The sequence below is a fragment of the Protopterus annectens genome, chromosome 5.part0 (genome assembly GCF_019279795.1).
Source record: "Protopterus annectens isolate FY-2018-M chromosome 5.part0, PAN1.0, whole genome shotgun sequence".
In the NCBI taxonomy this organism is placed as follows: Eukaryota; Metazoa; Chordata; order Ceratodontiformes; family Protopteridae; genus Protopterus; species Protopterus annectens.
In genome coordinates this window covers 400,171,577-400,187,021 of record NC_056735.1, presented here as the reverse complement: position 1 = coordinate 400,187,021, position 15,445 = coordinate 400,171,577, and the positions used below count along the sequence as shown (strand labels likewise).

General features: G+C 35.4%; 1 protein-coding gene across 3 annotated transcripts in view; it reads left to right on the top strand.

The window, feature by feature from the left end:
• The window catches only part of F5 (coagulation factor V), a 1,256,984-nt gene extending 1,247,608 nt beyond the window's left edge, over positions 1 to 9,376 (top strand). For all 3 annotated transcript variants that reach the window (XM_044072364.1, XM_044072363.1, XM_044072362.1), the window contains one exon: positions 9,096 to 9,376. In XM_044072364.1, the coding sequence (XP_043928299.1) occupies positions 9,096 to 9,242 (147 nt within the window). In that variant the 3' untranslated portion in view covers positions 9,243 to 9,376. The remainder of the gene's footprint in view (positions 1 to 9,095) is intronic.
• Positions 9,377 to 15,445: the final 6,069 nt, after the last annotated feature.

The window sequence follows — 15,445 nt, the reverse complement described above, 5'->3', positions numbered from 1 at the left end:
TTCCATAAAGGCCACCCAGGATTCAGGTAGCTGGGGACTCTGTCCCAAAGGTTGCTGACAAATGAAGTTCCTACTTCAGATTTAGAAGTTATGTACTCACCATAACGTTCCATCTGAGTAGGTATCTTCATTTGTCTGCAACCATCCCCCCCTCCTTCCCCCTGACCTTTAGGATCTGTCTTGGATTAGCCCCTTCCGGGGCACTTTTACATTGCTTATATCGGGCAAACTTGATCTGAGGTCAGTTAGGGTTGACAGGGGATTATGGGTAAAGGGAGGAGCTAGGAGCTCGGATCTATGCTGTGGTAAAAGTTGCCAGCTCGGATCCGAGATCGGATCCATATCCCAAAGGTTGCAGACAAATGAAGATACCTACTCAGATGGAACATTATGGTGAGTACATAACTTCTAATTACTTTCCTGTACTATAGGATTCAATACAGCATCTAAGAATGCTGCAGTAGTAAAAATTTTGCCATAAAAAGTAGACACAATGGGTCAAAAAGGTGGTAAAGCCTTGTTCTAATGAACTTTGGGTATGCCAAACAGCATACGAAATTGCGGCTGTTTTGTAAACAAAAATTCTTATAATTCCAAGGAAATATAACCCTGATACAACATATCAAGCAATGTGGAATCAATTGTCTTATAACTATTATGTACTGTATCTTTAGACACTTTTTTATAGCTTTTAATGTCTGAAAGCTAACTGAACATTGCATGTTGCGATCAGTTACTTCCGTGATAACAACTCCATTCCCTTTGTTCACCTTCATATGTCTAAACCCAGAATAACTTGCAAATTGTTTAAGGGCTTTTTGTTCACCACTGTTTAAATTAAAAAAATGGTTTAATAGTACTTTTAGAATTTTTACTATTTCTAAATAAGTCATATAACTCTGCTTCACACATTCTTGAAAAAAACATTTAAAGTGTTAACTAATGGAGGGTTAACAATACTCAGTTTCCTAAAAGGAATAGCTCCATTTCCAAATGGTACATTGTCAAAAATATACTTAAGATTCAATTTTCTAATGAAAAGCTTTAAGCCCAAAAGTACATCAGTTAAAAATGCCGTTCTGGTGGGAATAAATGTGAATCGTTTTGAAAGTGCCTCAAGTTCATCATTAGAAAAAGCCTTTGCACTCAGATTAAAGCTGTGCCATTTAGTTATTACCATCCTCTAACTTTCCCCCATTTCTTCCCCCGAGATATCTTGCCTCCCTGGATATTTGGAGGGCATTCAAATTCGATTTTAAGGGGGAAAAAGAAGCTGAACCAGAGGGAGATGTAATGTCACTGAGCAAAAAAAAAATTCCTGTATTGGTTACAGACTCATTATTGGCTCTGTTGTTAACCAATCCAGTCACAGTATTGGACACACCCACCAAAGCCAATGGCCTAGATGGCTCATTAGATGAAAAAGAGTCTAATTTGTCCCACCGCTTATCTCTATTGATGTTCATGGCCAATGGTTCTTTGAAAGATATAACATCTGAATCTAAAGCACCTTTAAATAAAAAGGCTTGCCTGTTGTTATAAGCAAGCCTGTCCCTATCAAGCTTCTTTCTTTTCCTATCAATTATTGCTGCCACACGTCTTTTTGTCTTTGCCCCAAAACTATCATACAAATGTTTAAATAACTTAAATGACAGATGATGAACAATTTGTTTGTCTAATAACTCAATTCCATCTTTCAAAAGTTGTATTTTGTCAGTGTTCCAGTCTTTTAAAAATCGAAGCACCTCACAACCTGCTTTGTTAACTACATCACAGATATCAGAGTAAATTTTTTATCACTGTAACAAATACCGTTGGGAAAAGTATACACCCTAAGACCCAATGGTACTGTACACATAATTCTCGACAACTACAAAGATAAAAATTCTCAATCTCAAGGGACTTATATTTGAGAATCTTCTTCTGTAATATGTACACACATACTTTACATTCTGGTACATTAGGCTGAACACTTCTGTTCTCAGCCACTAGTCTACAAGTAGTAAAGTTTGAAAATGGATTGATTTCATCCCCAATTAAAAGACTGCTAGCTGACTGATAAAAGTAATAGTAAAAAAAACGAAAGCGCTTAAAGTAACTGTTCTGGTTTGTGTATTATTTTTTTGCCACATGTCTGTTTGCTGTTCATCCGAAGCACCTTAAGGCTTTAATTTCAATAATTTAATTTATTCTTTCATTCCATACAACCCATATGACATAAAGTAACTTTTTATCTGCTCTTTTAACATATTCTTTAGTTCTCTTCTTATAATATCCATATGTAATCATATCCATTATTATTTTATCCACTGTTTTTTATATCTTTGAAAACATCTTCTTTACATAGTTTTCCCCATAACTTTTTTACTCTTTTACATTTCAAAAAACACACGTTCAGTAGTTTTTTCTTCTTGGCAATGTAAATATGTTCTATCATTTTTCTTTTTATATGGCATATTTCTTTTTCTGATAATTTATCTATTACCGGTCTCCAGAAAAATCATGACATTCTGGTTTCTGATTACACCATTTGCTTCTTATTTTTATAGTTTTCATTTTTTCATCTGTTAGATTTTCCCATGGCTTACATGGTAATGTTTTATCATTGCATTCTTTTACCATATATTTTTCTTTTTCCATATCCTCGATTTTTATTTTCCTCAAAAATATTTCTGAGGAGATCTGTGCCTATTTTACCATAGCTTTAGAGATCCAGTTTTTCTTGATCTCCTTTTTCAGCAAGTTAAATTTGTGCTGCCAACACCAGCACCAGAGATCTAAACCCTCATCAAAAATAAATAAAACTACTCTGAGGGGATGGCAGGAGGTAGGAAAAAGGTAAATGTAAATGTAACGATAAATGTAAGTAAAACATTTTTTTTCTAAACAGTATTTCCATTGTAACTTTTCACAACATATATTGCATATTCTATTGTAAAGTATTTTTAGTTTTTCTTGTATGTGATAAAGTTATTAAAGTAAACAGATGAATTTGTTCCTTCTTCTCTTTCTTTCTTACTCTCTTTTGGTATTAAGAAATGTAGGCATTACAGCACAAAAATAGAAGAAAAGCTAGACAAAAGCATGTTTAAGTTAATAGGCTGTAATCTTGATTTGTTGAGGAGGGTGTAGAAGTACACAGATCATAACTTACAGTACAGAACCAGTGACTGCTGCCTGCAAGATGCTTCTAGGGCATCAAAGCCACACTGCAATGTATGCTTGCTGACTTGGCTTGCAGAATGCACAAGTTCCTGCAATTCTTTATTTTCTGCAGTCTGAGATCATAACTTATGTAGAGGTGATATTTTTTTCTTACTTCTGCATAGGTAAATGTCTGGATTAAGACACTTGGCTTAGTATAATAACAAATTGTAAGTGGAACCAAGTAAATATGAGAACACCAAATATAATGAAAAATCTTCCTTTAGTAATAAATATTTCAGCTTGTCCTTCAGACTGCAACAGATGACTTCCTTTATTTTTTTACTCTTATGTTTCCATAGAGGTAAGCTGATAATAGGGCAATAAAAGACAGACAGTTTTTTTCATGGCTAAAAGTTAATTATTCCTGAAGGTATGCAAGTACTTGTCATATCTGGGGAGGCAGAATAAAGTTAAAAAAAAGAACAGACATCAATTAGTGTAAGTAGGAGCACAGACAATAACATGCATCTTAGCATGGATAACTTCAATGTCAGGTTAACTAGGGCTTGTGTTAGCAGCTGTCTATTTGGCACAAATGTTCCTATTAGGAGGGTTAAACTTTGTTATTTGAAGATATACATAGCTGTGTATGTTTGTATTAAGTAAATATCACCAGACCAAAAAGTAAAATAGTGATGCAGGTAAACTGGTCCCCCAAAAAATATAGAAAGTGCACAGTGAAACAAACGGAGACACCAGACCATGACAGATAAAACCATAAACAAGATTTATTCCAAATACAGATAGGTGAGCACTTTTGCAGCCAAAAGCTGCTTCATCAGACAAACAGTTCATTTCCTGTTATTTAAATCCAAGCCACCCAGTCATGACACAGTAACAATTAAGATGGTTAGGGTTGAAACTAAGGAATTAGAATGGATAATTAGAATGTTAGCCACCATGGGTAAGGGTTTAAATGATAAGCTATCCATTAAACCCATTTTAAGCAATAGACCACTTAGTAGATAGTTTTTATGAATTTTATGTGTATTATATATTTTTGTAATTATATATATTCATGGGCAGGTCTATATTTTAGTAAGTGATTGCATCATGTTACTGTGTCATGATTGGGTGGTTTGGATTTAAATAACAGGAAATGAAGTGTTTGTCTGATGAAGCAGCTTTTGGCTGCAAAAGCACTGTCCTATCTGTCTTTGGAATAAATCTTGTTTATGGTTTTATCAGCCATGGTCTGGTGCCTCCTTTTGTTTCGCTGTGCATATTAAAGTAAATATATTATCGGTGGTGTTTGGTTTCTTGCTATTTTGGAGCTTAAAATACTCAGCTTTCAGCAGAAAATATTGCTTATAAGTAGGGAATGGAATTTGATTTTCAACAAATGAGGATATATCTGGTGAGCCTAGAAGGGAAAATATACCAAAATAGGGTAGATTTCTGAAGAAATGTATGAAAATATTTGGTATGAAAGACATGACGTCAGTAGCAGGAACTCAGAGAGAATTTACATATTATCCCCCCCCCCCAGTACAGTAACTAGGCTAGACTTGATAGAAATTATATTTCACAGGAGCATATCCATTTAGTTGAGAACTTTGGTACACATCCAATAACTATTTCAGATCATGTGCCAATAATTACTAAGATAAAAATACAGGCTAATAGAGTAAATATTAGACACTGGCTCTTCCCTAACTACATGTTAAAAAGAGAGGAGTTTAAGGAATGAGAACTATTGGGGAAGATAGGAAGTACTCCAGAAGTTATAGCTAGTGAGTGGGATAAAATTAAAATGGAGTTTAAAAATACGGCAGAAGTAAAAGAAAAAGAGATTGGGTTAAGACGTAAAAATAATTATTTATAAAAATAAGGGGAATCTCACAGAACAAGAAGATGTGCAATTGCAGAGTGCTAAAAAGAAAATAAGGGAGTACCTAGATAATATACATGAGTTTAGAAAGATTGCTGTTAAGCAATTTTTTTTTTTTTTTTGGATAACTCTTGAGCACAAGAACTTTTGGCATGACTTAGGCAAAACAAAGTAGAAATGTTGTTGCAAAATTTAGGGGGCTTATAACAAGAAAAATATTCAGAGCTCCTATAGAAGCATTAAGAGTTATTTCTGAAATTTTATGTAAATCTGTATAAAGCAGAGAAGTAAGGAAATCAAGAAAAAGCACAAATGGAAATATTTCTGAAAGACTTAAAAATGCCAAAGTTATACATAGATGAGATTCATCAACTAATAGTTAAGGTAAGAGGAGATGAGATAAAACTAATTATATATAACCAATCTGCAGGAAAGTGTCTAGGAACAGATGGTATTCTGGTGAAACTGTGGAAGTTAGGAGGGAAGAAAGTGATAAAAATCTGAATTATATTTAGAATAAATGGCAAGAAAACAAGGGACTCAGAAATACAGGGATATAACTGGTGCGGTGCTCAAGAAAAGTTAGCATTATTTGCTGATGATATTATTTTGTACTTGATGTAAACAAAAAGGTCATCTCAGTGTTGTGGAATATACTGACACCATTCCATTTTTTTATATAAAATTAATGAAGTTAAAACAAAGGCTATAGCTACAAACAATGTACCCACACCTGAATTGGTCCAGCAATGCTCATGCTAATGGGAACATGATAAAATGAAATATTTAGGATTATGGATTAAAAAGTATTCAGTTATGGCTGCCAAGGATATACAGAAATAGACTAAATTAAACACAACACAAAAACTGAGAAACTGGAAACTCTTGCCTGTTGATATGGATAGCAAGATACAAGCAGTAAAAATGTTTTTAGTCTGTTTAGTTTTATACATAAGTCAGGCATATTTTTATCAACCAGAGGATAAGTTGTGGACAGTAATTAAAAAAGAGTCGAATGATCTTGTTTGGGAGGGGAATAAGGCAAGAGTCAAGTAGGATAAACTGATCCTTCCAACAGAAGAATGAGGTTTACCTAATTTGAAGGAATGTTTCAGAGTTACACAGTTAAGGCTCTTATATATAACACAAGCAGAAAGCTACAATTCAAAGTGGAAAGGGATGATGATAAAGCAGGGATAATTCAAGAAATAAGGAAAGAATGGGATTTAGGATGCAGATTCTTAGTGAGAATAACAACAGTCATACAGAATGTTATATTCATAAATGATCAGAAAGTATACTAAGACCTAAGCCAACACAGGAATGGAAAAAGGAGATTCTGCTGAATGACTACAATTAGGGATACATAGAATAGACAAGAGGGGGCTGGAGTTTGCTGGAGAAAGCTGGCAAAGGAACAAATGTATTGAGAACAAATTATTAGAAAAGGAAAGGCAATAGAATGGAAAGAGGCCAAGAAGACATTTGTAGTGCAGGCTAGTGAATGCCTTTCCTATCAGTGATTGATATTAGAATATAGACAAAGACAAAAGGATAGGGGAATCCTAAATGAAAGACCTGCACTGGTTGAGTTTTTAATTGAATCTAGAAAAGAAACTGCAGTCTAAAAAAGGATAATTAGTACGGCGTGTAAAATACTGCATGATAACTATAGAACTCAGTTGGGAAGAGAGAGATTAGATACACAATTCAGAAAGAAACAATGGGAGGACATATGTATGGCTCCCAACTATGCAACAAAGTATAAAAACGGTTAGGATTTTTGCCTGGAAGTGTTTGCATAGATACTTGGATACCCCAAACAGACTACAAAGATTTTTTTTCCTTAGGTAGATGGCAAATGTTGGAGGTATGATGAGGAAGAAAGTGGTAACTGGGAACATATGTTTTGGGAGTGTAATAAGTTGACAGACTTTAAAAATTCCCTACAGAGTATTCTGCCTGGAATATTAGGTGAGCAAATTATTGTAACTCATGAAATTACTTTTTTTTTTTTTTTGAAGCTGGGGTACAGGATCAGAATGCCAAGATATAAGGCCTTGTTAAGATTAATTCTGGTGGCTGCCAAAAAAGCAATTACTAGAAAATGGAAACCAAAATCCAAATCAATTATACTTGAAGTAGAGAATGTTGTAAGAGAGATAAAAGAACAGGAAGAGGGATATTTAGAAAATGGTAGGAGTAAATTACATATTAAAAATGGAAATTGTGGGAATAATACATGCAGAAAAATGTTTAGAGGAGGACTAAAGTTAAAGTGAAGACAAGAATTGAATAAATTTAATGTTGCAAAGATTATACATTACATATATTGTTACATATCCTGTGTTTGTAACTGTGAACTTCTTTGTATGGTTTGATTACTTTTATATAAATGTAAGTTTGTCTATGTTACAAGTGATAATTCAGTGGAAGTTTTTTTTTTTAAAAGAAAAAAAAAATAGATGGAGAGATAGGTTCATCACCGGGAATCTCCCCTTGCTCTAGAATAAAGTCCTCCAGCAAGTCAGGCAATGTGATTCCCTGTCCTAGGTTAATAGATTCATAGAGTGTTAGTAGGCTAATGACCACTAGGGCCCTTACAAGCCTAGCCAAGCACCCCAAAGCATTTGTATCCCAAGTATCATGGGCATCTGCATGAGGGGGGCATCATAGTAGGAAGGTAAGAAATAATTTGTAGGGGAGTGTTAGTTAGGATACCATTTTTTTATTGACAGCCTCTGTCCATAAGGGACATGGGGGCCAGACATGGGGTAAATGTATGATTTTCCATACAGTTGTCAAGGTTTTGTTTGTGTAGTTTCAGGAATGAACTCTGTTTTAGCATGAATGGGGAGCCTGTTCTACAATGCAGAGATCCTATGGGGCACAAGTGAAGTTCACATTCCTGGATCTAGTGTTTATGGCGCTGTTTGTTTTGTGCATTTGCAACAGAACCATTTGACCTGGGTCTGAGGAAGCCCTGTATGCCAGGCAAAGATCCTGTCAGCAGCCTGTAGGAAATTGAAGACAGAGTCCTTAAGACATAGCTTGAACAGTTGGATGGGTGACCTTACATTTACACCAGTACACACAGATATCGCTGCCCTTGCAAAATATGTTAGAGCTTGATGGTGAGTATTGGCAAGGTGTGCATGGAGAGCTCTGTTTGAAATTGAGTCATGAGTGACCTAGGCAAATGTCTTCCTTCTGCACCATGGGATCAGTCAGGTGGGCATCTAATACAGAACTGTATTAGAAACAGACTTTAAGCAATGTAAATCTGTTACTGATGGATTCCTTTTTCTTAATTACTGGCTAGTTAACCAGTACTCTTTCTATCTTTCTGAGCATATTCTTCCCGTACTCTTCAGGACAGTATCACCTTACTTACGGAGGACCAAGGACCAGCCTTATGTGCTTCTTCTAAGTCTTCTTGGTCTGTGGCTTCTCTCTCTGTCATCAGCTCTTTATCAAGCACAAGGCTGCTTCTTACCTAAGTGCAGTATGTCAAATGTTTGAAATTAGAGATTCATATGAATGTTTTAACTAAACTAAAGAATGAGAACAGTATGTCATTTCACACTTTGAAAACTGATTTTGCCTTAAATAATTCACTGCATGCAAAGTGTTAACTGATTTTTCATTTATTTGTACTGCAGCTCTGACACTTGACATCTACATGGTTCTACTGCATTGTGCTACTTTTTCTGCATGTTCCTATGCTGTTTAAAATCAGTTATGAAAAATGGCCTTTTTGGATTACATCACTTACCCGGTTAACAAATTAATAAAACAAAATAAGTAAAATAATGATTTGTCAGAAGAAGTTAGAACTGCATAGTTATCTTTTACTAACAAAAATACATGTACCCACCTCCAATGTAAATATGTAAATAAACATGCCCCTATTTATTTCATGTTACCCAAGTCATAACTGAAAGAATTATACTTTCTTAAATTCATAATGAAAATTTGATACTGAAACAGAATATTTTATCTTCACAAAGAATAAAGTAAGGGAAATGTATTCTAAATGCATTTTTCTTGTTTTCAGGTGTTTACAGGTAATGTGGATAGTCAGACACATGCCAAAAACTACATTGATCCCCCCATATTTTCCAGATTCATTCGCATCATACCAAGAACATGGCAAAACAGCATAACTTTACGAGTGGAACTTCTTGGATGTGATAATGAGTAAAGAAACTGTAGGAGAACTACACATTTTATAGTAATTTAAAGCTGAACATAACTGCTTTGAAGTTTTGCTGAAATTGTTTCATCTCTTGTATTTAATCTTTTATAAAATAATAAAATGTATTTTTCTAAATGGGAGCAAATGTTACTGCCTTTTTGTTTGCCATAAATGCTAGCATATCAGTTTTAAATGCAGTAAAAAGTTATTTGTTTTATGCACTTGATTTTCATCTAACTAGTTGGCACGGTGGTGCAGTACCAAGAGTTGTCTCAGTGCTTGGTTCTCTAATTCATTTATTGGCTAGGGTGTATTTTTGTGAGTCTGCATTTCCTCCTGGTGTCTACATTTTTTTGCCAGGTTTTCTGCTTTCATTCCAAATTCAAAAGGCATGCATATGGGTGAAATGGGATTCCTCCAAATTGGAAAAACTATGAGCTGGCATCCAAATCCAGGATTAATTATCTGCCTAATGTCTGCTGGATGTAAGGGTAGACTACAGCTGTCTTGCAACCCTGAACACAATAAAATGGGTATCAGTAAATGAATGAGTGTGTGAATGAAGTGTTTTGTTTAAGAATCTTTTCTGTTTATTATAGCTTTGGAGCAGTGAAACAAATAGTGTGTTTACCACAGCAGTTTCCATAACTTGTGCAATATCAAAAATCTGATTCAATACAAATTTAATGTTAAGACTTCTTAGTACTTTGTGGTCACAAACTACATAGATTTATAGAAAAATAAGCAAGCAAGTTATACATACTTTGTCAGAAATAAGAAAAGGGGACAAAGTCAGTTTATTTTTAGATGCCAGATATATATATATATATATATATATATATATATTTTTTTTTTTTTTTTTTTTGTCGGAATGACTCCACCCATTGGCTCTTCTTCATGCTCCTAGTTGGCTCATTGATTCTTCAATACAAGGCAAGAAACAGATCCATTCATTCTCCAGGTAGACAAGTACTCTGCAACCAGTTCATTCCCTGCCTAAAATAATAGCTTCATTATTCCTTTCATTCACAGGAAGCAAGAGTCAGGAGCTAGGGAGTGGGCCAGTCTGCCAGGTAATGTAGATCAGGTTCCCTTACGTGGCCTAACCCTTCTCCACAGCACACATGACTTTCACTATGTGATGCTGCCAGGTTGAGCTACTTGTATGCAAGTCTTCCTGGCTTCATGAAGCATAAAGTCACCTAATGAGTCCTATGCAGCTAGATGTACCTGAACACTCTTGTGTGAGTACATGTCAGCAGAGTTAAAATCCCTCACCATACGATGATCAAGAAGACAAGTGAAGCTGACCACTATCCAGCTCTTCCAACTTACCATGCAGCTACTTAAATATGGGTCACCTAGGGATGCCATATTTTACTTGAGGTTGTATGATGTGCTTGTGAGTCATGAGGTCATATGTTTCCATTTCACTGAAAGGCAACAATATTCTTACCTATAAAAGATATAAAAATGGTGCAAAAGCATCAAATAAGAAAGGAGATGGAAAGTGTGCAGTGAATATGAGGAAGGAAGGAATTTAACAAAGAAGGTGCCTACCTGCTAAACTTACAATAACTGACACCTGCGAACAATAGAACAAACTTTGATTTCAGATTAGAAAACAGTACATCCTTTATCATTTGTTACCAAGTATCATTTGGACAAACCTAACGTTTTTCAGATTAGAATACCGTCTGCATTATCAAACACATTTCAGTGAGTCCTTTCTCACAATAAGATTTTAAGTTTTGAGTTCACATACTTTAAATATGTGGGTAAAGAAAGTAATTACCTTATACTGTTTTTCTGATGGAGTGCTAGAGTAATAATCCTAACAGGAAAAGTATAATGTAGGCTTCTAATAGAAAATTGTATTATTTAAATGAATTACACTACAGTAACATCCATAATGTATGAAATATAGATGCACCTTCAGTAGCAGTTAACATTGTGAGCATGAGGTGCTGGTTTTCCATTTTATGATTATTTGTGTCAAAAGCTGAATTGTTTTAGTAGTTTTCACTTAGATGTACACCTATTCCGGTTAAAGCACTCCAGCATCCCTTCCAAGCAAGTGCCAAATGCATGACCTGCATTTTACCTTGCATTCCTCTACCTGTGTTATACTACATATACATTTATATAATCTTATTGTCTCACTTACAGGCATTCTGTATTTCATGTTATAAAGTTGGGTGTCAGGAAAAAATCCTGTGAAATTAAATGCATCTCATTTTAGGTAGACTGCATTGCTTTTGTATGCCTCTTTACTTTCTTTGTAATTAAAATGCTATTTTTTTCCAGAAAATGCTTGTGATTATACCCTATAGTCCTGGGAAAAGTTAGCACACTAGCCAATCAGTATAATAAATTCTATATAGCACTACTGAAGTTTATCTCTAGTAGTGGTTGTGATGTCTAAAAATATGTATACCTCTATTTTTTGAGTCAGAGTTTAAAAGAATGCAATCTCCACTTAAGCTTTCTAAAACTTGCAATGGGTAAACTAAGAAATCTGCAAATTAATCTGCAGTGTGTGTGTGTGTGTGTGTGTGTGTGTGTGTGTGTGTGTGTGTTTGTGTGTGTGTGTGTGTTTTTCAGAGGGATGAAAACATAATAAATTGTGACTTATTTCTATGAAATCAATCCATCCGTCCATCCTCAACCCCTTTTTCCCATTTTTCACATGGGGTTGGGGTGTCACTTTCAACAGTGACTATCATCTTGAGCCAAGGTTTACACCGCTGGGTGGCTAGCCCTTCTGCGGTAGTTCATCCGTACCACTCACTCGCACACACACTCACACCTAGGGCCAATTTAGAGTGTCTTTGGAATGTGTGAGGAAACCAGAGCACCCGGAGGAAACCCACACGACTGCTATGAAATATAAATCTGAAATGTATGTGTCTTTCAGTGTCATGAAAAGATTTGTGAACTTGTGATGCTTTTCAATGTAATCTATAAAAAGGTATGCAGTGTTATAACTAGAGATTGTAACTGCTTTCTCTACTGAAACAAAAAAATGTAATTATTCTGCCTTGGAATTATAAGATCTGTAACTATTCATAGGCCAAGAAGTTAAAGGCCACAAAATAACAATTAGCAGATTCTTTCAGACGACTGCTAACCAAGAGCAGGTAAACAAACTTGTTAGTATATAAATGTGAAACTTTGCATGTGTAGTTTCTTTATGAAAAAGATATATAAGCCCTATAGCTTAATGTAGAAGAATATGATTGATCTTGCTATGTATGTGTCTGAGGCAGGAAGGGCTATGGTCTTGAGTAGTGTTTTGTCATCACCCAAAATAATACCAAAATTTAAATACAGGATAATTTGATTTAATATTTGGCTTTGTAGCTGCTGTCTTTCTAGATGGATCCAGTATGTGTCATCTTGGGATGAGATAACTGACAAACTTTACCAGAGGTAGTTTGCTTCTCTCCTACCATAGTTTTGGAATTATGTCTAAAGCTTTTTCTTGCCCTGTAATGCCATGTTAGGCTGTCAGCTGCTGAACATTGCAACCTACTAACAAAACTGTTCATAAAAAAACAAAATAAACAAAAAAATCATTTGTTACAAAAACATTTATTCTGGCATCATGAGAAGTAGTTTCACCTCACAAATTTCAAAGAGACTTCCATCAGACAAAACTGAACAAACAATATCACCTTTTTAAATGCCTTGCTGAATTACATGATAAAGTCACATGGAACTGTGATATCAAAAGATACAGTAAAAGCAAATATTAAAATAATTGTTAAATTGGATTTTTATTCAACACACACACATCTAAAATTAATATAATCGTAATGCCTGGTGGACATGTGACATTAAAACCACTTGCCATTTATATTATTTATATTCAAGTTTGCTCTCCTTGTCTCTGCCTCTTACATCTACTGACTCATGATCCATCACATAAAATAGAAAAAAAAAAGAATAACTCCAACCACAAAACAAAATACAAACTAATGTAATATACAAAATACATAAAAGGCAAGCTCTCCAAAAAGGCAATCTTTCCATTCACTGCAGTGAAAAAAAAAATAATGGATGAATCATACAAGAAAACAAAGTACGCCCTACTGAAAATAAAACTCTTAACTACAAACACATTTGCCTCCAAAACCGTAAAGTGTCCTGTAGAGCATACACCACATCCATAGCTGTAACAGTTTTCCTCTTAGCATGCTCAGTGTAGTTGACAGCATCGTGGATCACATTCTCCAAAAACACCTTCAAAACACCATGGGTCTCTTCATAAATAAGCCCTGAAATATGCTTGACACCACCTTGGCTAGCCAAACAGTAAATAGCGGGCTTTGTAATACATTGAATATTATCTCGCAAAACCTTACGATGCCTTTTAGTGCCACCTTTACCTAATATCACTGTATGCTTTTTGTAGTTCACTGTTGCAGTACTGACTCTTTGTATTTTTCTGCTTGAAGTAGTCTGAAGCTGACCAAATAGCAGAACTGTCACCATTCTCCATGGATCAGCAGACTGTCTCCTCCTTCAGAACCATGCTGTTTGTGGTATAAAGGGTAGTTATCAGCCATCATCTTTAGTTCTTTCTTGCTGCAGTACAGTTTTTACATTGTTAGTTCATCAGGTCAACCTGTAGCTAGTGTAACAAATACTTACCACAATGGTGACTTTTTGTATCTTTTTCTTAGTGTTGGAATTTGTAGATGTCAGAAAAAGTTACTAATTGTCTGAGGTACGGGAAACTAATTCCACGCAGAGTTTTCTATATGTTTTATCTCGTAAAGCCTAACTCCAGAGCAAATGCCCGAATGTCACCATTGTGCTTGTTTTAATTTCAGAACTATTAAACACAGAGCTGATTTTTTTAGAAAAGTTCTTATTACAGTGGTCATATGGTTAGCCTGTTTATGAAATTATTTCTGCCAGTTCAGCCTCTGAGCTCTCTAGCAAAAAGATGGAGAAGGCTACAAAGAAAAGTATATGGGAGGCTGACAGCATTGTTTCATTGTTTTACAGTCCCCACTTGCTTGAATTTGTCGATAGCAGTGAGTTACTTTCATGGCTTGCAGTGCCCCCATATCTGATTACTTGTTTAGTAATCCCCCCAGGAGGCCACCATAACATTTACCATGTCATCTTCCTCTCAGTCTAAAACTGCCTTGTTGCCAGTTCGGTACAGAGCCACTTTACAGAAGCCACTAACCATTGCTCAAATGTTGGTTACTGAGGATGCATGCAGCATTGCTCAGATTTTTGTGAGAAAAAAGATTGAAGGGGACCAGATTCAGGTCTTGGCTGCCCACCAACTGCCTGAGGCTTTTGATTCTGAGTCTGCATCCAATGTGAGACTGAAGCCTCCTAACCCAAAAGAACTAGCATTTGGTTTGTCCCAGTCTCAAACCCAATATACCTAGGTCACTTTGCAGGGTTTTTTTCAGAATGGCTCAGGACTTCATGGATTTTATGAAAGCCAAATAGACAGTACCTGAGAAAGTTTCTGTTCCTGGAATCTCATCTGCTAAAAGAAAAAGAGAGCCTTCTCCCCAAAGGTGCTGATATTCGTCAGACTCTGAAGCAGAGGAACTATCCTATATAGACCAGCTCTCCTCTACTTCAGCCTGTCCTCAGTCTTTCTATCTGAAAACCTGTCCTTTTGGAATAACCTCATTGGAAGAAGGAATCCTTTACTTGTGAGTCAAAGGAGATATTTTATGTCCATATCAGGTATCGACAGTTTCTGAGCATTTCTAAATCCAGACCCCTAGCTATCCTTCTACTTCTTGAAATCCTGGGTAAAGTAGATAGACAGCTGTCACTGCAGTGCAGCAAAAGGGGTGTTGCACTCCTGAATGTATCATCTTTCAGATAAGACAAGAAACCAAGATCCCATCTGCTTGAGTTGGTAGTAGCAGAGGGATGTAAAAGATTCCATGGCACCTATTGAAAACAGTAGGGGTCCTTTGTTTAACACAACATCATTATTTATGTATCTAAAAATGTACATATTTTCAGGCACACACACACAGACACACACACACACACACACACACACATATATATATATATATATATATATATATATATATATATATATATATATATATATATATATATATATAACAAACACTTCAACGGCATAAATATAGAAGTAACACAAACACTGTGATATATTTTCAACGGAACTGATTTATTTTAGTGCTTTCATCCGT